The 25379-nt window shown below is 34.1% G+C and overlaps 4 protein-coding genes and 1 long non-coding RNA gene across 11 annotated transcripts in view; 2 read left to right on the top strand and 3 right to left on the bottom strand.

Annotated features, from left to right (window-relative positions):
• LOC149269878 (uncharacterized) overlaps positions 1–25379 on the bottom strand; it is a 57814-nt gene that overhangs the window by 1564 nt on the left and 30871 nt on the right. The gene's annotated exons all lie outside the window — the stretch shown is intronic.
• LOC108611996 (protein rolling stone) lies at positions 172–10047 on the top strand. Of its 2 annotated transcripts, none has more exons than XM_018004864.2 (7): positions 172–341; positions 1166–1282; positions 6697–7010; positions 8708–8933; positions 8993–9112; positions 9193–9376; positions 9442–10047. In XM_018004864.2, exons 3-7 carry the CDS (start codon positions 6906–6908, stop codon positions 9776–9778), a joined length of 972 nt encoding a protein of 323 aa, XP_017860353.1. In that variant the 5' UTR covers positions 172–341; positions 1166–1282; positions 6697–6905; the 3' UTR covers positions 9779–10047. The 2 variants fall into 2 exon arrangements, with proteins under 2 accessions (XP_017860353.1, XP_089320655.1); XM_089464529.1 differs by having other exon boundaries at positions 192–288.
• On the bottom strand, positions 4799–5731 carry LOC108611997 (sex-regulated protein janus-B). The gene is made up of 3 exons (XM_018004867.2): positions 5553–5731; positions 5314–5478; positions 4799–5241 (listed from the first exon to the last, which is right to left on the bottom strand). Exons 1-3 carry the CDS (start codon positions 5602–5604, stop codon positions 5012–5014), a joined length of 447 nt encoding a protein of 148 aa, XP_017860356.1. The 5' UTR covers positions 5605–5731; the 3' UTR covers positions 4799–5011.
• Positions 13553–21108, top strand: LOC108612070 (uncharacterized). Of its 6 annotated transcripts, XM_018004962.2 has the most exons (10): positions 13980–14626; positions 14714–14852; positions 16735–17040; positions 17558–17700; positions 18354–18536; positions 18606–18714; positions 18802–19156; positions 19221–19437; positions 20009–20173; positions 20231–21108. In XM_018004962.2, the coding sequence occupies exons 2-10, from the start codon at positions 14831–14833 to the stop codon at positions 20627–20629; spliced, it is 1899 nt and encodes a 632-aa protein (XP_017860451.1). In that variant the 5' UTR covers positions 13980–14626; positions 14714–14830; the 3' UTR covers positions 20630–21108. The 6 variants fall into 6 exon arrangements, with proteins under 6 accessions (XP_089320633.1, XP_089320634.1, XP_017860451.1 ...); XM_089464507.1 differs by lacking the exon at positions 13980–14626 and adding an exon at positions 13553–13973 and having other exon boundaries at positions 18606–19156; XM_089464506.1 differs by having other exon boundaries at positions 18606–19156.
• Positions 22743–25289, bottom strand: LOC108611896 (uncharacterized). Its single transcript, XM_018004736.2, has 2 exons — positions 24560–25289; positions 22743–24495 (listed from the first exon to the last, which is right to left on the bottom strand). Exons 1-2 carry the CDS (start codon positions 25165–25167, stop codon positions 22908–22910), a joined length of 2196 nt encoding a protein of 731 aa, XP_017860225.1. The 5' UTR covers positions 25168–25289; the 3' UTR covers positions 22743–22907.

The raw sequence follows: 25379 nt of genomic DNA, 5'->3' as shown, positions 1-25379 counted from the left end.
TTGTCTTATTTTATTTATATGTCATGTAACAAGAATTGTTTAACGCTCAGCTGCACAACTCTGGAACTCTTCATTGAATCACAACGAACATGTTTGCAACCACTGTGCGACGCGTCGCAACATTTGCCCGCATCGCCGTTGGCCCAAACAAGTTGCGATCAGTTTTGAAGCGCGCGTCGCGTCAATAAGTCGTGATTTGTGCTGATAGCGCTGCAGATCGGCCCGTTACGCTCAGTTGGCTCAACGATCTTGCAGAAGTTTGCCTAAGCCATAGTTTGGTTTGCGCTTGTTCGTGTTTGTGTTTTTGATTGTGTTGAAGTCTTTGGTTCTCTGTGCAATGTGTGAGTGCTGTTGGCGCTGCTGTAATACAAGTTGAAAATGCAATAGGCCAAATACAATAATGTCCAGAGCCAGGCACCGTTATGCAAAGTTGTTGACCCAAAAAGAAATTACAACAATGCTTCAGGCTGGCAGTTAGGCTGCTAAGCCACGCGTATAAAAACACGCAAAATGCGCCACAAGCTCGTCAACAAAAAAAAAAAAAAAAAAAAAAAGAAACATATGAAAAATAAAAACAAAACGCTAAAACTAATAATAATAAAAACCAAAAAATAATAATACGAAAAAAATAGCAACAAATTCGCACAGCTTTAAGCCAACGTTATTGTTACAACGCGCTTAGCCCATTTCGAATTGCGTTGGCTTCATTCTTTTTGGCAACGTGTGTGGAATACTCAATGCTTGGGGTTTTTTCTCCACTTTGTTTGCCTCGTCTATTTTAGCCAAATAGTGTTGCCAAACTTGACAGATCAGTCGTACAAATATTAATGATCATTGGAGCCAAAGCAAATAGAATTCAAGTGCTTGAATAAATTTGAGAAAGATTTGAGATTTATGCAGTGTTTTTTTTTCGCCTTGCGCATTTGCAAATTTAACTAACATACTCAAATATTTGTCCATTGAGAAAGATCTTGATTGTATACAGAAATATATGGATATATACATACATACGTATAAATATATTTATATGTATGTACATGAACTTGGTCCAAGTACAGCATTTTAATTGGCTCATTTATAAGCACGTACTTAAAATTTACGCACGTCTCTCCGTTATCATTAATAAGTGACTTTTTTATTTTGCTTTACCATATCGAATTTATAGCCTACTAAAAGAATAATTACAATACTTAATAAAAAAAAAATATATTGGCTCCAAATTCAATTGAAGGATCAATTAATCAATCAATACTTCGGATCGGATACACTGAAATTAATGAAGGTATGCTATGAGTATTATAGAAGCGGAATAAAATATTAATGAAAGTTTTAATATTTAAGAAAGAGTGTTTATTTAAATTTTAATAAATGATAATAGGTCTCTTCGAGCTATTAAACGAAATTTTTGTTATATAACGAAATATTGATCAGTAGAAACGTTATTAAAATAACTCTGAAATTATGAAAACTGTATTTTGTTTACATTTCATAAGTTTTTGGGTTTTAAATATATCTTTTCTAAACTGACATTTTTGTAATACTAATGGAAAAAAAACTAATTGAAATAAATCTGTTATTTAATTATTTTTAAGCAATTATTTTCTCAGTTCAATTCTTTTTAAAAAATATATATCGAATTGATTAACAATTAAAATATTGATTCAATTTAAAATTCGCACGAATATATTTAATAATTATTAAATTTTTTAATATATAATACATAATAAAATATAATTTTTTTACTAAAGATGTTTTTAAGATCTTAATAATATAAAATATTCCTTGCATTGAATCCTCAGATATTGAGAATAATAAAACTCTTAAATGTTAAAATTTCAAATTAAATTAAAAATTTTTTTAAATTTTTTCCACAAGAACTAGGTGGAAAACTCTTGAGACACATTAAGCTTAATTGAAAACTTGATTCGTTTCCAAGTATTTGAAGGCATTTATCTGAAATTTTTATTGAGTAGAATGATTAAGTTATACTGCATTGAAGAAATGGTTCATTTTTTGTCAACCAAGAATTCGACTAACTGGATGTATAACCAGAAAAGCATAATAAAATCTTGCTTATATGTAATATTAAATTTTTATTGTAACCAATATAAAATTGACTTTGAAAGTTAAGCCACATCTTACATCCCTTCTCTAACTCTCACTTAAGTCTTTCTTCTCATATTCATAATACCCCATTTTAATTCATTTCCATGTGCATACGGTATAGAAATTTATCTAAAAAAAATTCTTTATCTAATTGTTAACAAGGCCGCACACGCTGTTTATTGAAGACGACTTATCTGATTTATATACATAAATAATTCTAATCAGCTAATTCACACCGATAATAATGCAGCCAACCGATCTTAGTCAATAAGCCAATTAGCATCTCGATGCCAAATAAATCTGAAGAATGTTAACAATAACTTTGACTGAAAGCAAATGCTACACAAAACCCATATGCAAATGGGCAGAGTAAAGCAAGTCTATACTTTTGCTTTTTTTATAGACTTTTTATTTATTTATTTTATTTTTTATATTTGCATTGGAAATGGCGTTGAACTCTTCTGATTTCACTTTCCATGCGATGAAATTTGAAATTGAAATAAAGCAAATTTAGTCAAATTGGATTGTTTTAAATTAGTCACATGCGCAGCTGGAGAGTGAGATCTTGAGATTGCTTTGCCAGCAATTATATATATCTTATCTCTGTGCTCTCCAGCTTTATCATAGTTTTGTATCTCTTGCTTTTGTGCTGCATTCAGTTGGATCATTTTGAATGTAAAGGTCAACAAGTTTTCATTCACCTCAAAATTCGGCCACAAGTTTTTCAACAACAAGAATCACGGTTCAATGTGGTACACATGCAAGAGCCATAAACCTAAATAGTATATACATATATGTACGTGCATAGATACATATGTTTATAATTGTGTATACCTTTTATGTGTTGTGCACACACTTATCTGCTGCTCTTTTGTTGTTGACGAAAATGTAGCACAAAAGTGAATGAAATGAAATAGTCACAAAAATAAAAGATGCATATGTGTGTACACCTGGTAACCATGGCTAGTTGGTGAGGTGTTAACATAAATAGTCGGTTTGCTGGGACCCCTCCTACTCTATAAGACGTGTCTCTTGAGTTTCTCGAAGTTTGCTTTTCGTTGGCATTCGTGCAAGTTCAGGGCCGCGAGTGTAGTACCTCATTAAATGTTTTATTATTTCAGTTTTGCTTTTGCCCATATTTTCGTCGTCGTTTTGAAAACAGACCTGAAATTCAATGCGATGTTTTGTAACTTAGTAACAGCTGATAAATATTTATTTTATTGCTTTGTTTTTAGCATTTGATTGCTCAATTTCAAGGGAGACTTTATTGGAAAAAGAAGTTTGTTTCTCCATTTCTAAAGCAGCTGTCGAAAAGTGCATACTTAATCAGAAATAGTAGCCATAATCATAATTCAGCTACGCAATTATGCTGAAAATTAAATAAAGCAATTGTTATTTTTCTTTGCAATAATTCAATTTCATGTGCATAAGCTCAAGTGTTTTATACAAGAACATAACTAATTTAAGAATAATCGATGTACGCTAAGCGGAAGTGGACAGAAGAGTATCTAGTAACAAGATAGTATTCCGAGTACTATGAAATATTTCAGTAAAAAAAAATCGGCACATAATTCAGTATTGTATTCAGCTATATAATTTTTAATTTTGATATTAAAAAGTTTATATTTGTAAAGTTATAAATTTTAAAACAACTACAAAAAAAAAAAAAAAAAAATTAAAATTAAAAACCTATGTAAATTTTAATTTAGTTAAGAAACGTCTATAAAGGATAACCTTTAGCTTAATTTAAAATAATAAGTTAGAGAGTTTTCCGGGCAATAAACTGCTTTAAGCTTCACTTATGACTTTTTAGATGTTTTTTTTATTTTTTTTTTTTATTTTTATTTTTGTCGTTTAATTAAGCTGGCCATTATATGACCATAAGCTAAAGTACAAAAACTTCACCATGTGAAAATCTATGACCTGGCACTTCAAAGCAAGCAGCTTTCAACTGTTTTATAAATTACCTAACGCTCGACTCAGACTGTGACCTACAGTACGAGTTTTTAATATTTTTATAGTAATTTTTATATACACATGCTCACCTTGTACTTTGTTAACAATTTCATGACGCCCTTTTTAGTATGAACGGTGTCGACCTTAGCTAGTTCATTGTTTTATTATAATGAATCGGCGATTACAATTATAAGCGATTATAATTTTGCATAAATAATATTCGAATGCACTGAAGTGAATAATAGTGAATCACTCAATATTCAAAAATAATTTATATAGCCATTAATAAGCATCGCGTATCGTTGAGCTTTAAAAAGTGCTGTATATGACTGAAACCTGAAGGGGTATATATAGGTCTATAATAATAATAATAATCGAATAGCTGGTAGTAACAAAACGTTTGATTCCCAGTACGAAAATCATTTAAGGTGTGAATTATTAGGTAAAGAGTAAGCAACTACAATATTTGGCGGCTTCAAGGCCAGACATAAAGATGTGTTTATGACATCGTTCGATGTCGATTTAGAGAGTGCTTTAGATCATATAAAAATATAGTTCTTAGGCTCTCTAAAATACATTACAATTAGTTAACGATGTCTGATAGCTAAGAAATACATTTTATAACTGATCAATTCAAACCGATATTATACTATACCGATACCGATACGATACCAATACTAATAATCTCTGAACAATGCGATGTTTTGTCAGTCGAAATAAATGAAAAATGCCATGGTAAACTTGAAATAATATACAATTACTTGATACTCGATACTCCTCCAGCTAACTTCAAATAAACTATATTTTGGACACTCTGTAATCGAGCTATCGACTTTCGATACATATTATGCATCTTTGGGGCAGGTATCCTAATTACATTTTTATTAACATTAGTGAATTGTTTTGGTCGGAATCGAAATACAGTCAATTTCGAATATCTAAACCAATTTCAAGCATCCTGTCCGCCAGATTCAGCATCAATTTTATACGATGAATACTTGTCGTGCTCGTGTAATACCTCTCTGGCCTCGTGATGATCAGCTCTGCCCAATGTCTGAGAGCGACCATAAATCTTGATATAATGCTTATCGTTGTCATGAACCATTATGCCACCGCCCAGGCACTGTGTGCATAGATCTAGCTTATTGGCTTCCTTTTGCAACTGATCATAGACGTCGACTGAATGGTGATAGTAAAAATATTTACTTTCTTTGAATATCAAGTCTTTCTCAATGAGATTTTAGCACTCACGATGGTATTTGACTCGAGATACACCACGTATTACAGTCTTTGACTGGCCCATTTCGCCATGTACGTAAACCTTGGCAAGAATATATTTCAGCTTTCCTTCGCCAATATTGACTTCTGGAAACGCCACAAGATTCTTTACCTTTGCATCACAACACATACGGGTCACTTTTCAAGGGGGTTTCAAAAATCAATTAAGCATATGGGTCCATGAGCAAACCAATCAAAATATACAAGTTTACCTTGCAACACTGGACGCCACGTTGTCAACACCAACTTTCTTACTTTGTCCATGTCCAAAAATTTAGAGCGAAAATAAAAAAAGTATTATTACAGAAACAAGATTCGTTGTTGACGATGAAAAAAACAATTATGAATGAAAAAGTATATTGAAAACAGAAAACACTACATGTTGGGCTACTCAGTTGATGAAATGCTTGAAAAACTTGTCAATGTACTAAAACAGTTTCAGATCGGTTTAAAGGAATAGTTGAAATATTTATGTAACTGCATATGTAAGAATATATTATATTTTATATATTTCGAGCATAAAATTGATTCTTTTTTTTTTTTTTTTTTTTAGATATCTCTATTAATTTTCTTATAATTATTTATAGAAGGAAATCTTCGTTTGAGACACTTAAGACTGTATATACAAAGCCTATTCATATATTTTTTAACAAGCTTATGTAATAAGCAGTAGAGGGTACAGCCCTAAAGCATTCATATTTTTAATCAATGATGACTTGGATTTAAATACCTCCTGTCCACACACTTAAAGATAACAAATTTTGAGTCTGTCTTGTATGTCAAATTTATATCATTGTGTTTTTTGAAAACTCATCTATATTTTTTTTTATCGATATATATAAGCTATTTATTTATGTTGACATTTGTTGTAAATTAATCCATAAATTAAAAGCGAAGAGATTTTATATTACATGTTATATTACATTTTTGTTGTACTGCTAGTGATTGCACTATTGAGTTAACTACTAAAATTAAAGGTTTAGTTTTAAGTACGTATGTTCTAACTAAACAAGTCGCTTAAAAGAATGCGCTACAGACGGCATTATGATATTTTGAAAATGTCAATATTTTTTTTTTAAGGGATCAACAAATTCCTCTGAGATATTCTAGCTGTCAAACTATGAAAGATATGCTTAACTTGATGGTTTAAGCTCAAAATAGGTAAATCTATAGAATAATAATAACTTAGCAAATACTAAAATACTATACACTTATATTGAAATACTATACACTTGTCTACTTTATCAAATTATTCTTTGTCTTTGCGACTAATTATTTGTATTAATGGGAATTAGCTTCAAATTAGTCACATTCATCTTATATTTGATGAGCAACTTATTTTTCTTTCATCCACAGCTCACAGCTTCGACGCGGCTACACAAATATTAGAAACGGCTAGAACTATGACATTTCCACAAATTGCAACTCTGGAATAATAATTTGCGTTGCATGTCTCGGCACAACTAAAAAAATTGTGAAACAGCAAACAACAAAATCTCCACAGATCAAACAACAATAAAAATTACAAAACAGAAATTAATCAAGTGCATTTGAAGGCCAGCAAAATGACAAAACTTCAGGTGATAGTACTGCATCCAGTGAAAAAGGAATTTAAACGTAAGCACTGCGGCTTCGATCATGATACGCCCGATGATTTTGTCAAATCGCAGGTAAGAGCTCGAGTAAATATAGCACACTTATAAATAAATAAATAAATAGGTAAATATAAGTACAAATGTAAGCGTACAAATTGTTATTTATATTGTACGCGTCCTTGTGGCCTCTCCTTCAAGTGACACGCACCGGGTGCGTAACATTTGTATTATTTATATGGACACATATATTTATCGATGGGGGTCAATGTACATGCTGAGTTTAAACTGCCTTGTTCCTGGCTTAAGTATATGAAGGCCCAGAGGTCATCAAGAGGAAGACAAAATGAGCTGATGAAAGTTAGAGTTGGACATATTGAATGAGAAAGTTGTCTTAGCAAATGCATATAGTGAAAATACATATTTCTAGTATATTAGATAATGAATACATCAGCGTAATAAACAATACTTTAATTTTTTATTTATATACATATTTGTTGAGAAATTATATTTTGTATAATTGTATTATATCTTACATAAATATATTATATTTAGATAAATTAATACTTTCCATTTTATTTAATTGTAATAAACAAATTTTAATTTTTTCTATAAATTTTATGTAGTAAATTATTTGAAATGAACTCTATGATAGAAACCTTTCTGCTAATATATATTATTTAAAAAAAAAAATAACCAAATTTATATCTTAATAATACCCAGAGAGTCGTTCGAACTCTAAAAGTAAATAGGTTTAAATAATAGATTTAATAAATGGTATAAATGTACTATAACTTCTTATATATTGTAGCTTAAAGTGTATATATAGTATAGTTTCCTTTAATATACTAAAAGACTCAGAGTATATACTCAGAGTATATATAATTTATTGAGTAAAGTAAAAACAGAAATTATAAAAAAAACTTGTAGTATTAATATATAAGACAATTTTTATTTATTTGATTGTTTTTTTTTTTTTTTTTTTTTTTTTAAGATAATATTTTAAGAAAATATTATTTATTCGTAGACTTAATTCTCTCTATGAAATGAACTTTGTTTAATAAAAATATAAAAAGTTATATGCCATTATTTATATAAAATATTGTAAATACTATTTTTAATTTTTTTTTATAACCAATATCATTGCATATTATATATACATATACATATATCTATACCCTATGTTGTAATGGTATTTTTTTATGTATGTAATTTTTCATGAATATGTATTTGTAGTATTTTACCTAAAAGTATATTTTGTTATACATAAACGCTAAAACTAGCTATAATATCATCTATTGATCGACTTACGTTGCTCCTGCAGCAATTGTCTCTATATAATTTTCTTTGTATAATCAAAAGACCAAAACTGTAAGAAATGGGCGTTGCCCACTGACTGGTTTCAACCATTTTATTGTTTTACCTTGAGCATATTTGATGAGGTTCTTTCATTCAATAGTATCAATGTGGCGGTTGGGTGGTAATTGGGCGAATCGGGTGGGATTCGGACACCCGCTTCTACTCGCATTGTAAATTAAACTTTTGAAATATTCATAAGCGGCAAAACAGGCAGAACTAACTGTATATTGCCATGCATCGTTTGTGGCGCCAGGTACAACAGTGTGGCTCATTGAATCAAGCTAAAGCGAGACTCTAGCCCTTCAACCTTCTAGTATTTCGGTTGGTTTTGTTAGACTAATACGCACACACCCACACACATACAACAAATATAGTCGTTCGACTTAATATTCATACTTAGCTATTCTGAATTACAGTGGCAAACCTGTACAAAGAGTATGGTATATTTGCTCTATCGCTGGTTCATGGCTCTCTTCTTTATCGCCGTTGTCATTAAGTCGATGTGGCCGCGATCCGATGATGAGTCCAGCTACTGGCTCTACTTCATCTATATGACCAATTGGGGAATTTGGATGTGCATGCTAACCAATTTACTGGGCGCCGTACTCGTCACCATTTGGCACCATCATCCAGAGTATGCGGGTAAGTTTGAATCCATTCGTCACGTTATACGATCTCAAGCACTCACTTTTCCTCCTCAGATAAGCTGCTCAACATGAAGGCTTGGGTAAGCCCTTTTCGAATTTATTGGAGCATGCACATTATAACGCTAGTCTTATCGATTGTGATTACGATCATTTACTGGACCGTACTCTATGATGGTAAGCCCTGTGTAGAGTGTTGTCTTGTTGTGATCTAGTTTAAATTGTAAATTCTGTTTTCTCCTCTACAACTATTGCAGCGAATGAAAGTAATTTGGATGCCACGAATGTGCTCACCCATGCATTCAACTCGATTTGCATGTTCATTGATCTGTGGATTGTGGCACATCCGTTGCGTTTGCTACACGTGTTTCTGCCCGTCACATTTGGCATTATCTATGCCATATTTTCCTACATATATCATTTATGTGGCGGCATCAACAAGTGAGTAATCGTTGTACCCAAAATTGTTTTCCCATTATTCAAATATTGTTCTCATTCTAATGTAGAAAGGGAAAGCCCTACATATACCATGTGATTGATTGGAATCAACCGAGCTCAGCTCTTCTGACTGTCTTATGCGTCTTATTGCTCTCTTGCTGCATCTACGCCCTGCTCTTCGTATTCTTCAAGCTGCGCCTCTATATCTCGCGCAGCTGTCGTCAGGGCAGCTTTGTATTACCCACCACAAGCAAACAGGCTGGCAATGCCAGCGAGAGTCAGGCCACAGCCAATGGCATACAGCATTCACCCTCTCGCATCTCCATGGTGCTGGGCAACTATGCGGGCTACGAGAATCAAGCATACACTCCCAGTGCGGGCGAGGCAAAGAAAACAAAGAGTTAGACTATATTCAGTGTCCAGATGTTCAAAGTATTGTCAGACTATATAGGTTGCCAGAAGACGTGGTCACAGTTCCTAAGAGACATATATATAAATCAGATAGACGTCTATCTGATTTATATCTGGCAATCTAATCTAAACTCTTTGTTCTTACGGCTTTAGTCAAACTGTACAGTAGAATTTTAACCCAGTGATATACTAAATAATTGTAGCTAATTCTATGTAAATAATTTTTAATATGAATAAATATATAGTATTGATAAAAAATGAAATCGAAATAATTATGGTGTCAGCATTAAATATTCCAGTTAATTATTCCAGTAAATTTGTCCTTGCTTAGTTTGTCTTTCTTCTAGATAGCCTTGACCCATTTGACTCCTTCCCAAACCGAGCTAGATTCTCCTTTTATGGGCTTTCCCAAACCACATATCCTTGATACTCTACCTTTATCTGTCCTTAGACGGATCAACATTTACATACCAAGGAAAACACCCCAAATATACATTAGAAATTCCATAAATTAATCAAGGTGATTCAGGCTTTAGAGACCTATTGTCACATTGTCATATTGCTTAGCTCTTGGCTCCTACTTGGGAACTTTACAGTTGATTATTAAATATTAATGCACAGGGTCATATTGTGAAAAGGTTAAATGGTGGGCGGCAAAAGTTTGTCTGCACCTAAAAATCCTAGAACAGCAAGGAAAAGCCGATAAAACCAAAAAACGCAATAAAATAACTATAAAAATGGGAAAACATTTGAATAAATGTCTAAAGGATTTCATTGGCGACAGCCAAAGTGTTGAAAGTTAGTTAATAATCCGAGCAGACATCGAGCATTGGGGGAGAACCTGTGTAAATATTTTACACAAAGTCCTAATCACATTTGAATGGCTGCATTAGCCCTAATAATCTTGATCGAGTAATCAACACAAGGCCAACACGTTCTCGATTCTCCAACTATAAATAGCACAATATGTATAACAATCAAATTACGCATTTAATATAATCATAAGACGTATAATATATAATATAATTAAATCTCAAGACATTTTCCTCAAGAGAATATAAACTAGTTCTGTTAAAGTCGTACAGCCATTAGTACCTTAACAGAGAAATTTGTATACATCTATTTATATATTTGTTTTATTTTTTTAATATGAATTTATCTAAACTTATTTAAATATTTAATGACTGCCTCGTATTATAAAAAGAAAATATTGTCAGTGCTCTAGACAGTAAGAGCTTGAAAGTCTTTCAATAATATATAAATTTCTCAATTATCTCATATATTATGAACTTCAATTCATTCAAGAGAGAATAAGGAAAACTGTATTCTTTATTATTATTTATTATTAATTTCCTATACAAAAATTCATATATTAGTACATATTATTCAAATTAGAATATATTAAAGATTCTTTTTTCTATAATCAAAATTTCGTAAAGCAGGATTGAGAAAAACTTTACTTTCAAAACTATTTTAAAATTGGTAAATTAACTGTAATACTCACTATACACTCAAATTTGATTAGGCATTACAGTGTTATATTACTGCAGTCAATATCTCGAGTCAAAAAAGTATAAAGAGATTCCATAAAATTAAATATTGAAGAATTTATCTCAGTGTTTCATTCTCATACTTCAATTATGTTGTAGCGAAACTTTTCAGTAATACAAAATATAATAATTTGATCATATTCAATTGAAGCAAATACAATTGATATGCAATAACATAACTTGTCAAATTACTTAGACAAAAAGAAAAATTTTTTAAAAATCAAAATAAATAAAAAAAAGGAGAAAAGGAGGCTTGTTGGAATAATTTAACTTTTTGAGTACCTTTTAAGTGACCTTTTCAACACATATACACATCCATAGACAGTGTCCTTAATCACAGCTGCCCGTTCCCTGTTCACACCCCTTGACTTGAAATGTAATTGGGGAATCAATTGGCCCAGCTAGACGCCAATATTCAGCTCTAATTTGTTGTTGCCGTTGTTGTTATAACAATTCTTTATGCCCGCTATAACGTTAATTAAGTTTCCAAAAGCATTTAATAACCGAACGCCCAAGCCGAACCTCAAGGGCGAGAAACACACACGTGCTGCTCCTTGGGGCACCTAGCGCCGGCGATGACACTGCCCTAGTTCGTGTATCGCCGCATATTCCACACATGTTGAGGACCAACTAATCAAAAACAATAAAAAACGAAATGAGCATATTGACAAGACTGCACGACTTGGAAATACCCTAAACAGTGGGATTATCAGCTGGCCAGAAATCATTAAATGTTAATATAATTTTACAAAATACTGATTCCTAGGCTATACATGTTTATAAATCATCAAAAAATATTTACCTATATTTAACTCTTTTTAGTCTATGCTTTAAAAACCAAGTGTAGTTTCCAAATGACTTGAAATTCTGGAAAAACATTTTAACTTCTTCTGCCTAAGTTATACAAGGATAGCTAACTCAAAATTCATAGTTCGAAATCCTTTTAGTTGTCGAGATCCAGACATTGGAAGGATTTTTGATATATTTATAGATCTAATCGTTAGAGTCACTAATATACCCTGTTTAACAATTGCAGTGTGCGCAGACTATAGAAACCAGAGAAACCAGACCTGATTTTCCTGCGTGTGGGTGGGTGTGTACCATTCTCATTTATAACTATTGTCCTTGCCGACGGGTCGACGAGCCGACTGACCGCCGCGGCGGTGCCACACGGCATGTCACAAGTTCCAGGTTAGACACAAATTAGGCGTCGCATCTGTTTGGGACTTTGGATCGATATGTGAGCATTTTGATCGATATGAAATTTCCTTGAGCTTTGAACTTCTTTTCATGTCCTTGTCCTGCCTATTGACCCGCGCTTTGTTCTCTCTCTCTCTCTCTATCTCTCTCTCACACTCTCTTTTCTTCGCTCTCTTTCGCTCTTTCCCCGTCTAGCTCACACTCTTATCATTAGCACAAACAAAATCAATAGCAGTTTAATTGAATATACTTTGGAAATTTCGACAGCTGTCAACTGTCAATGTCAGTTCAACGATTCCATATTTCGTTTTCACCTTAAACCAACAATATAATTAAATGCAATCAATAGTGTAAAATATTAATTGACTATTTGTCTTTGCAAGCCCATCCATCCATTCGCACAGCCCATTGGCGTCCGGACTTGATTTAGCAATTTAGATTTGTGGTTCCGTCATGATTGTGCAATTTTCCAGATATCAAAAAACGCATTCAGCCCATTCAAAACTAATCAAGAATACTTGAACATTTGACATGAGTAATATTTGGAGCACAGTCCAGGACATTTCAAGAGGTTTAAAAAGAAGGGAATGAAATATTATTTAATTGAATATATTTATTCATTATTATACTTTATCTTCACAAATAAATTTTTTTTTCGGAAATTCTATTACTTATTAAACAAAAATTTGGTATTAAAAATTCAATGCTAATATATTTTTTTTGGATCTATAATTATAAACCAATTTAAATTAGATTAAAACAGTAGCACATAGATGGGACATATTTTTAAAATTATTACACATTATTAAAAAAGCAATTTATTTGAAATAAAGAATTTTTAAACATTTAAACTAAGACACATCTCTATACTGAAAATATAAAATAAAACTATCATCTATGTACATACACATGTACGCATATTTCTGCTCAAAGAATTACACCTTAAGTGTTGTAAAACGATGCAATTTCTGTGCTATCGAAATTTTCTTGTCAAAATGTTAAACATCATCAGCTCAACAGTTTCTACATTTTACAACACTTAACACTATCTTTAAGCAGTTTTGTAAAGTACATTACATTTAGCAGAGAATATCAATGGCAACAAATTGCAATAATTATCTCATATTACAAGTATAAAAGTTTCACAACCATGTGCAATAGTTATATGAAACATTCTAGTTCCACTCGTGTGATCTGAGGTGTCGTGAGTCGTTGAACACCTGCAAGTCTGAGGATTTATTTACACCGAATAAGACAACAACAATCAAGGATGTCGGCCAGATGGCAGCAACGCAACAATATGACACCATAAACAAAAGAGCAAAGAGAAAGAGCGAAAGAGAGAAAGAGAGACAGAAAGAGATAGAGCAAGTGCTTGAAAGATTAGTGAGAACGAGCGCAGGCTGGGCAGGATATTGTTTGGATTGCATAAACAAACGGTATGGGCACACACGTTGTTTGGCTTTCGAGCAACAACTTTCCAGGGCTGTGCAGCCGGTTCGTATCTGCCCACACACCCACACACACACTGACACATACACACCAGTTAACGTTTGTGAATCATGTGGACGACTGGAATTCATAAAGTATTCATTAATTGGAAACGCGCGCGCCCTGCCTTTGGCTGACCAATTGCCGAGGATTGCGGTTGGTAAAAACCGAGGCAATTCTCATATTTCAAATTCAGTCTTGTTTCGGACGTTCGGGCAGCAGAACCTGCATAAGTTACCAACCGACCAACCAACCACCGTTCCGTAGTACCGCAATTCCACCAAACACCAAAATCAGAGAGACACACACGCTTTATAAAGTGCAGGGGCTATGGTAACGGGGCCACCAAAAACTCAGCTAGAACCGGCAATATGTAGCGAAAAACAAATAAATAATTTTCACTGTGCGTGTTGCCAACGATAAATGCTAACGTGTCGCCCAGAGATACCAAAAAGCGGAAGCCCGTACACAACAACTAATAGCAATAAATATATTAGACAAATCACAGAAGAAAAAGGAAAGCCAACAACAAATATTAGAAAATAAAAAAAAAAACAAATCACTTAAAAAAAAAAAAAAACGTATTCGACAAGTGCAAAATGTATGATGAGTGCATGTATTTAAAACGCTAGTGGAAAAATCCATTTGATTTGATTTTTTTTTTTTAATATTTTGATTTATTGTTTAGCCCGCCAACTACTTGAACGAACTCTCCTCTCTACATATGCGTTAATTACGTAGCAGGAGTGGCGAAACGGGCAAAAAGCATTGCGCAAATTCTGCTATACTGGCCACCGAATGGATAATGGGTATTTGTTTAGACACAGGTAAGCAAAACATTGTGCCAGCAATAATGATTGAGCTATGCTTGTAATGGTTGCATTAGCTCAATAAAACAGCCGATCAAAAAGCAACAGTCAAAACAAACAAAGGCGATATTACAACAGAAGCTCTAACAACAACCAAAGAAACATAAATATACTGAAAGAGCTGTTGCGTTATTCAACTTTTTGAATATTTCGGCTTATAGAGGAAAATTAAAAATATATGTACGTTTAACATTTAAAAACAAAAATATAAATATTATATATATTACGGTAAATTTTGTAATATATGACAAATTTAAAACGTATTCAAATAGAATAGAAATAAATAATGATAAAATGATTTCATTTAAAGACAAAATTTTGCAATAAGTAAAAAATAAATTTTGAACAATAAATAAACAAATAAAAAATGTTATTTTTCATAAAAATAATAAAATAAAATAAATAAAATATTTTGTATCAATTTTTATCAATGAATTATCTCTACTGTATTTTTGTATTTGTATTTTTTATACGGACACTTTATCATAAAAAGCTTAAATTTGCAGACTTTAAAATACAATTATTTTAACTTTATTTTCATTTTTGAATATTTTATTTTTCCTTATGAAACTAAAATTGAATATTAAGTAGATTTGCATATAAAAACAGTTTTAAGCAATATTTCATTTATTGGTTCATGTAAGAATTTTTGTTTTTAAGGAATAAAATAGATATGAATATAAAATGTACCTGCAAATACATATTAATTGTAATAAAATTTTAAAAATAAAAAATTATTTTTTTTTTATTTTCTAATATTTTTCAAATTTCATATTTAAAAAAAAAATCAATAAAAAATAAGTATTAAATTTTAAAATTATTAAATTAACCAGTAAATTCAAACTGTGACTGAAAAATGTTTTTATCTATTATATATATACATTTTTAAAGTAATATCTAATAAATTCTATATTATTCAAATAAAAATATTAAAAAATATAAAATATTTAAGGAGTTCAAATGGGACAAGTAATCGAAAATAATAATCTCTAGTAAACCCAAAGTAGGTTATCAATTGTTACTTATTGATCTACTATACCGATTCAGAACTCTCTTTCTTAAAAATCATTGCGAAATTCATATTTAATAATTTCATAATAAAATGCAAAATGCAATGTAAGTGTGATCAGATCTGTTTGTATTGAATCACAGCTAAATACTATCTTTGCCCTTAAATTACAAAGCGCTTTGACAAAATATTTCTAATCCGAAAAGGACCTTGCACAAATACTATAATTTGTGGTATCAAGCCACGTCGGCCTCGTCGCACGGGTCCTTGGACATGTTCGTTGACCATCAAACGGGCTATAATCTAATATGAAAATCCGAAACACAACGCGTCACAGAAACGACAGAAGAAAAAAAAAAGTAAACGGTTTTTGTGCGCTGAAAAGGGACAGCAACAATAACAAAACAACATGTCAATTAAATAAAACTGCAAGAAAATCAATATATAAAAAAAAAAAAAGTGGAAGCGAACAAATGTCACAGAAATGTAGAATTCAGTCGGACTGGAAGGAAATACGCGAAATTCTCGGATTTTCCATGAATGAAAAACAGTTCGGTTCGTGTTGATGACGCAATGAGCGAGCTTTCCATAATTTAATAATTGCAGAAACATAGTTTAATGATGTGTTACAGTGTACAGTTAATTTCCTACTTCCAATGCTGAGCAAATTGCTTCCGGTCTCCGTGCGGTGCTAATGCCGTTTGGCACGTAACAAGGCGGGGCGCTAACTTGACGGCACTTCCGGCTGCCGTTCGCCCAGCCCCAAACTGTTGATTGTGTACATGTTGCTATAGATTGTATATGTATGTATGTTTACATATATTTTGATAGATGCCAGCGCGGCACAAGATACCGGCGAACCAGGCAACGATTGGAATCATACACGGAATCAGAATGGACCAAATGCACCGCCTGGCAGCGTATTGGCCATGAACGGCGGTTCGGGCAACATCGGCGCCGTCGACATGCAGAATGCTGGCAAAATCAAATTCGATCCGCCCAAGGTGCCAGTGATATTCGTTTTAGGCGGCCCAGGTAGTGGCAAGGTAACCCATTGCGATACATTCATGCAGGAGCGACGCGGCGTTACGCACATCAATATGATGGATCTGCTGCAGCAATACGCAATGGGAAACGGTAAGTGAACTAGATGCAGCTAATATACTATATATGCCAATATGAATTTTATTCAAAGATAAAAGAAATCATACCAAAATATATAAGTAATATATAACAATGATAATGTTTTTATCAGTTCTATAAACTATTATTTCAAAATTTAAAATAATTACATATTATATAATAGTTAATACAATAATAATTATAAATGCATGATAAATTGATGAACTCACACTAAAATAAAAATATAATAATTCCATAAATTTAAACAAACAAAAATAAAATAAAATAAATTATAAATAATAAATAATAAATAATAAATAATAAATAATAAATAATAAATAATAAATAATAAATAATAAATAATAAATAATAAATAATAAATAAATAAAATATATTACAAATTTGAAGTCGAATAGAGAGATGGACGGATAACAAAAAGAATATAGTACAAAATCGGATAATTTTATATATTTATTAAATGCTTGTTATATTCACTATATTACAAATTCTATTGATTTAAATTTGCATGCAGATATGCAAGACTTTTCGCAACTATCGTCGAAAACAGTCACCGAGGTGTTGATGTTGGAAATGAAAATGGCTCCAGCTGCCAAAGCATACCTAATATCAGGATATCCGCGATCCATGCGCGACGTTGTCGAGTATTCGGAGAAGGTAATCAAAATATCTTAACTATTCACATTTATTACACATCCAATTAGGGCAAACCTTAATTTACGAAGGCGCTTAGTGTAGTGCGGTTTATTATGAAACAATTTTTATTGGCCTGTGTTTGTTAAGCAAATTGCTGTTACCTTTGGGCCATTTGCACTAATTAGCTGTCAAGTGGGTCTGCGTTTATTTGTTGTCGACTAATTCCCATGAATTTTGAAACGTACGCATAACTATGATCTATATTTATGCAAACACACTCCAGCATATACATATATGTATTTATTTATATATAAATAAATATGTCCATGTGCTAATTGTCTCAAGTGGTCGCTAGAGGCATATTTTCTAACATGATGAATTTTAGCCAAACAGGTGTAAATTAGAAAAGGGAGTAACTACCACACGTGGCTGTATTTATTAGATAAGCTCGAATCTTTATTTATTTTCTTCCAAAATATTGTATTTAAGTAAGTAGTGAAAGAGTCACGTGTTCAGATTTCAAGATAAATAAAAACTATTATTATACTTAAGAGGAGTAATGCGATTGAGTCTTACCTTAATTTAGTTTAGCGCCCATTAAATAGTATTTACTGCTTTTTATATAGAACAAGCAGAGATTTAATATTCGGTAAATGCCTATTTATAACTTTCAGATACAAGTCGTTAATGGAGTTATCTTAATATCCTGGCGTCAGTCGGTGCTACAGAAACAAATCGATTATGGTGCTAAATTAGGTCATGTTGTACTCTCCTTAGCCAAAATGGAATTGGAAAATTTCTTCAAAAATGTGATGCCAGTCGCTGATTATTTTGATCAAAGCGATATGCTATTGGCCGTTAGTAAAGCAGTTTGAATGAACATGGAAATGGTATTGATATCATATTCTTACTCTATTCCCATTCAGGTAAATGGCGAGCGTGCACCCACTGAGGTGTACAAAGACTTTCGCACCGCTGTGCTAGACATATTGAGTGCACTCGAGAATCAAGAGGCCATACTGAACGGAGTTACAGGTATGGGCAGAGGGATACATGATATACCCGGCAGTATAGTTAGCGTAGACACCGCACCTAGTCAAGCCCAAGCGCCTCACATTACAGACCAAGCCGTCGCAGCGACGGCGACTGCGACTGCGACTGCGACTGCAACTGAGCCGGGTGAACGAAATGTCACAAATGCTGTGATCTCTCACATAGCCGCCAATGCAGCCACAGCCGCAGCGACACTCCGTACAGCAGGCGGCGGCGGCGGTGGCACCAGTGCGGACGATGACAGCGGCGTAGTGGTTACACAGCAGCCGAAGCTGAATCATGCCGGCACCAGCATCGATGCCAACGCATCCGAAACGGATCGCCCAATACCGCCCATCATTTGGGTCATCGGCGGTCCGGGCAGCAATAAGGCAACGTTGTGCCTGAAGGCCGTTGGCCTCAATCCCGGCTGGGCGCACATCAGGTGAATCTATCTATCTATATAGCTCATATATATCTTGCAACTGATTCTCGACATATCCCTGCAGCGTTGGGCGTCTGCTGCGCAATATCACGGACTCGGCGCCACGTGCCAACACCGAAAGCTATGCCGTCAAAGAGGCCCTAGCTGCTGGCGAAATGGCGCCGGAGAAGTCGCTGAATCAATTGCTGGATAACAATATACGTCAACTGCGCGATAAGACCGGCATTATCATCGACGGTTATCCACGGAACCTGCAGCAGGTCAAATACTTTGAAAATAAGGTGAGTAATCGAAACTTCAAAATTTGTTTTTCAATTAATATTTATGTTGAACCTAAATTTTGAAATAATTAATTTTTAATAAATGTTTAAACTATATATTCAAAAAGTGATTTAATCAAGTAATTTAATTTATATTTTATTGTATATATATTTATAATGTCTGAGTGTCAGTGAGATTTAGCATTTTTAGAAAATATTCCATAATTATCTATATTTTTAAATAAATTATAAATATTTTCTAAGCTTATATAATTATAATTATATTAATTAATTAATACAAATAATTAATCATTTATATTTATTTTAAATATATGTAATTTCTAAGTCTAGTATTAATCTATTCTAAAATTTTTAAATACTATAAATATATTGTAAATGTTTTGAAAATCATTTAAAATGAACGCAATTTTAATAATAATATATAAGTAATACATTAAGAAAATCATCTTAGACTTAACATGTTGCATACTTATTAATTATATTGAACTAATGTAATTATTTTATAATTTATACTATCTATTCCACCGATTACTACAATTTGATTGTAATATATATCTCCTTTACGTTTCAGTACAAACAACGTCCACCCACCATACTGTTGGACTGCTCGAAATTGCAGCTAGGTCGCGGACGCATAGATGATACAGTCTCTTCGTTTCGACGTCGTCTGGAGATATTCCGTGAGCAGACGCTGCCTATGCTGAAGACCATGGACAGCAGCAATCGGCTGCAGATAGTGAGTAGACTCTCTTGGGCTTATAAATAGTTGGCCTAAACATTTACATATTTACAGGTCGATGGCGACACGGACAGTCCGTCGGTGCAGCGGGAATTCGAGCGGCTCATACGCAATCACATACAGCAGTTGACCAACAAGCTGGAGGGCGCAGATGCCAGCGAATCGTTGGGCAATCATGTGATGCGAAACGAGCAAACGGATGCCATACTGCACGACCTGGAGACGAATGTGCCCGGCGCTGTGCCCACGATCAGCCATCATGTGAGCATGATGAATGGCCATATCAAGAGTCGCGGCAGCGCCCAGCTGAATGCTAAACGGCCCAATCAAATGATGAACGGCCATGTGGCCGGACGACCTGGCACTGGACCTGTCGCTCCGCTCGCCCAGCCCGTCGATTTTCGGCATATGCTCGAGGAGGCCGAACGCTATCCGGTCGACTCGTACATGTAGAGACTATAACATAAACACATATCGATCGATGACAAAGTTTTCTAGTTTTTATAAACGAAATTCTCGTATAGCCTCTAAGCGTCTAAATAGTTGTTAAAGTTGTTTTGTTGGTAATTTGATTATAAATTTTATAGCATTGCGTCACTTAGCTGACCATTTTTTGATAAACTACATAGATAATGGCTATAAAGCAAAAACATAAAAAAAAAGGAAACGGCAAAAGCAAAATACAATTGTGGGCCAATTGATTTTAATTGAATTCAAATTTAGACATTAAGTTTAGTAGATAAGCACAGTGATGTCACACGAAAATAGCTTTTTAAAAAATTGCCTTCATTGAAGGCTTCAATACAATTGAAGGTAGCCTTACATACATAGATATATAGCAAAACTAAGCATAAAGTGAATGTAAAAACAAAAACGAAATCTAATTTAGTAAATCAGTTTAAAAGAACACGAATAAAATGCAGAAAAACCTATGTAGTCCTGGATTTTGGAACCATATTTTAACTATAGCTGGGCTTGGCGTTAACTGTGGAGTCGATGGATCCATGAGAGAAGCAGAACAATATTGTATATATTATGTGGACCCAAAGATTTATTTTATATATTTCTTTATGATCTTAGGTACACATTTTATATAATATATAGCGGGATGCTACGCATTTGGTCGCCTTTTATTCCAATTTCATACTTTTACATCGAATTTCCGATGCTTTTCTAGAATACCAACATCTAATTGTCACCTGTGCACTTCACGGTCTCAGCCACTCGCATAATAGAGGAGAATTGATTACATTACATTACATTATATTATAAATTTCCTAGTTCGAGATTGTCTCCAACTTTTACCGTAAATAAAAAAATATTTATGAATCTATTATCTATATATGTGTATAGTTTTGATAATAATTTAATTAATATTTTTAAAATTATTATTTTTATTATTTGATTATTTTTATCACAAATATATTTGATATTTGCAAAAAAAAAAAAAAAAAAAAAAAAAAAAAAAAAATAATTATTTTATGCATATATAGACCTTTGACAACAGTTTTCGTATTTTATTAATATATAACAATACACATATTAAAAACATACGAAAACGTTTTGGACCTTTCTAAAATGAAGATAAAATGATTCTTTCAGACATAAAATTCTGATAATTTTATTTATTAATAAAAAAAAAATATTATTTTACTTTTTTTTATTATTATTATTTATTTTTATTTAAATTTTACAGGATCGAACAGCGCCTTTTCGTTTCCCCAGATTTAAATTGCGGATTTTCGTCTGGGGTGCTTGGCCTTGCTTCGGCTTCATTTGGCATGCTCACAGTCTCGTGCTTTTCCTCGTATTTATATATGAGGCGATGCGAAAGAGACGCCTTGGGGACATTTCCTTTATTGCAGCCTATTGCTTCATCCATTGTAGGTTTCCATGTCGGCTCATCTGCTGAATCTTCATTGATGTTGCTTTCAGAGGTAAATATAAATGTTGAGCGTTGTGCAGTGTAGACGTTATGCGAGTCCCTTTTGCCTTGTCCATCAGTTTGTATTTCTCCTGATTTATAATTCAAATTGCTAATTTTTCCGAATTTTTTTTGCCATTCTAGAACATCAGATATTCCAATTGGTTTTGTTGTCTTATCATCCTCAATCTCAAGCTTTATCTTCTTGGGCTCAATCGTTGTATCCTGAGTTTGAGTTGAACTAGTACGTTTCAGCTCGATCGGCTTGTCATCTTTATTTTCCACATTGATAGTCACATCAATAATGACCTTTTCCTCTTGTTGACTGTTTTCGTCGGCGTTAATTGGTGCGACTTCGGAATGACTTCTAGATAGCGATCGTCTACGTCTTAAGCGCTTTTTTTTTTTCTCATCACACTTCTTGTTTTTATGATTCTGAGTGACATTTTCTTCGTTTTTTCCCATTTTAGAAATTGTTGGCAAATTATTAGAGAAAATTAAATGTTTGCTCACGGTGACAAGCGCAAATTTAATGAAAACAATTTTAGTTTCACTGAAGTAGTTTGGCATGTCGCAGAAAAGTGTTGTACAACGTCGATAACAATTAACAAATTATCGATTAAAAGTGTGCTAAAACTTAAATTAGAGATAGAGATTTCAAATTTAATTACATACAAACATAACTTAATACAGAATACGTTTCGTTTCTGAATTACATTGTTTTTAATTTCAAAAAAGAAATTTCACACTAAATTTGACGATATTGATCACTATAATTACTTCTTCTTCACTTTTCTTGGCGCTGACTTAAAATGCCGGAACAGTCGTTATCTTTTGCGCTTGCCACTCTTTCATGGCGCCACTTAATTTTGACTTGGGATAGCAAAAACAAAACTTTTTAGCCACCTCATCCTTAATACACTCTGAACTGTTTTTGTAGCTATTCAAGCGACTAATATCTGGCACATGCAAGTCCTCAATAGATTCTAGTTCACGATTATAGCGAACGGTTGCCTGGAATTTTCCCACATAGGGATAGGTGCGGAAACGCAAGCGATAAACTACAATTGAGCCATACATTCCCACTCTGCCATTCTCCTCATAGGACATCTTTTGCTCCGCCATATCCATATCCTGCAGACCGAGACGCTGACAGAACTCATTGTAGCGTTGCATCAGCATCCAACGATTAATATGATACACAACACGCTTGCCAAGCAAATACATTTCACCATCCAGACTCTGTTTGTCAAACTCGTTGCAAGTACACCAATGCTCCTTGACGCAAGCGTCCTGACAGCTGCGCTCTGTGGGCAGCAGGTGCAACAGCGATTGACTACTCGGGCAACTGGCCAGGGCAGGCAGCATCGCTGGCGTCGTGGCATTCAGCTGGATCAGGTGTCTCAGCGTATTATACAGATCAAAGTTCGAGCACAAGCGATTGTGATTCATAGCCAAGGCCTGAGCGTACTGCGGATAGGCTTTGCGGAACCAGGGCGGCAGGTAGATATGCAACAAAGGTAAACGTTCCTCGAGGAAACTATCGGACTGGTCCATGAGCACGCCGTCGCGTGCACCATGATCGCTCACTAGGACAACGATCGAATTATCAAAGAGCTTCGCCTGCTCAAGCCTATTCAGATAATTTGCAAATATACCATCCAAACCGGAGGCAGCAAAGTTCGAGCTCTGAGTGATTGTGTTGCTCCAAAAAAAGCCAAACACTGGCCGATCCCCTTTCCGGGCAAAGCTCGCTGCGAACTGTGCACAAAACTCGTAAACATACGAGATGCCCAGTCGCCTGCCGACGCAGTAATTATATCCAGACTTTTCGTACAAGCTCAATGCACTACCAATGCCCACCAGAAGCGGACGAAGATCATAGTCGACGGCCACATCCTCAAAACCAGGCATATTTTGTAGGAAGGCCGCCTCACCGACATTGTCTTCAGCAAGAGCTGTAACATAGCCAGCACGTTTGTAGTCGTTCCATATCCACGAACAGCCATCAGACTCGGGTGCGCAACGATCTTCCAGTTGACCCATTGTATGACCCGACAGCATGGCCAACAAATTTGGTATAGTAGTATCGGCCATCTTGTTGTACCCCTCCAGCTCGAACCAGCCTATTCGATTGACAAATCTAGCCGTCTTTGGCATTGTGCGCTGAAAGTTCATACGTGACATGCTGCCTAAACCGAGGACTATTACGCTGGGCTGACGTTCCACCGCTCGATTCTCAGTACTTTTACTTGTATCGTTCACTTGAACCACGATAATCGCGTCCCGCTGCAAAGTTCTCGACCTGTTGAATGCATCATGGCACTCGACCATAATACTCTCCACATCTTGCGGCAAAGCGCATTGACCTCTAAAGTAAACTGGCGCATTTATGCTACGGGAGGTGAACGGGGTTTTAGGCTAGGGGATAAAAGGGTTCGATAATGGGTTCGACCTACTTGCTGTTATGCTCGGGCCTCTCCTTAGTGTCTAGAGTGATTTTACGATAGCTGCAATCGACACTGGACACGAGTGGATTCAATTTCAACAAGATATCTCGATCAACAATTAAATTGTAGTGTTTCGCCTGATCATCGTATTGCACGCGAAATGCATCGGTCGCATTGGAGCAGGATTTCAGCTTGGAGGGTTTAAGGACCTCCATTACCGCACGCGAAAAGGGATCGGCAAACGGCATCTTACATTTCATACTATTTACCAGATAACGCGTTGGCTTTGCAACCATCTCGAGCGAATCATCGTCGTCATCGAAACTGATGCCAAGTTCATCGGCAAATCTAATTTTTGATACCTTCGGCTCGTCCGTCTGTTGGACTTTACGCATTCTATTAGCACGTATCATTTCACGTATTTGCTGTTCTCTTGCAATTAAGTTCGGCGGCGACGTGTCTGGTAATATATCCTTGGTAACGGCTGGGAACTGCTCGAGCACAATATTCTGTTCATTGCTCTTGTTTCTATGATTTAGCCAGATGAATACCAATAATACTCCAAAGAAAATGAAAACATATTTGCGTAACATTAGCATCCTTTTAAGTCTTGGCATTCCCTCAGAACGAATTTTTAAAAGAGTTGTTTACCTCAAGTATTTACAGAAATGTTTAAACTAAAGCTGAATCAAGCCAAATACTAAGCATTGTTTACCTAGAGTTCTTTGATAATATTTCAAATATAATTCTGAGTATATTTATAGACAGTCCTCAGCTCCTGGGGCCATTTGATGGATATTAAGCTTATATGAATAGGATGCTTTCCAAT

The sequence above is a fragment of the Drosophila arizonae genome, chromosome 3 (genome assembly GCF_054131065.1).
Source record: "Drosophila arizonae isolate 15081-1271.41 chromosome 3, UAZ_ARI_1.0, whole genome shotgun sequence".
NCBI classification, from domain to species: Eukaryota; Metazoa; Arthropoda; class Insecta; order Diptera; family Drosophilidae; genus Drosophila; species Drosophila arizonae.
This window is presented reverse-complemented; position numbering and strand designations above follow the sequence as displayed.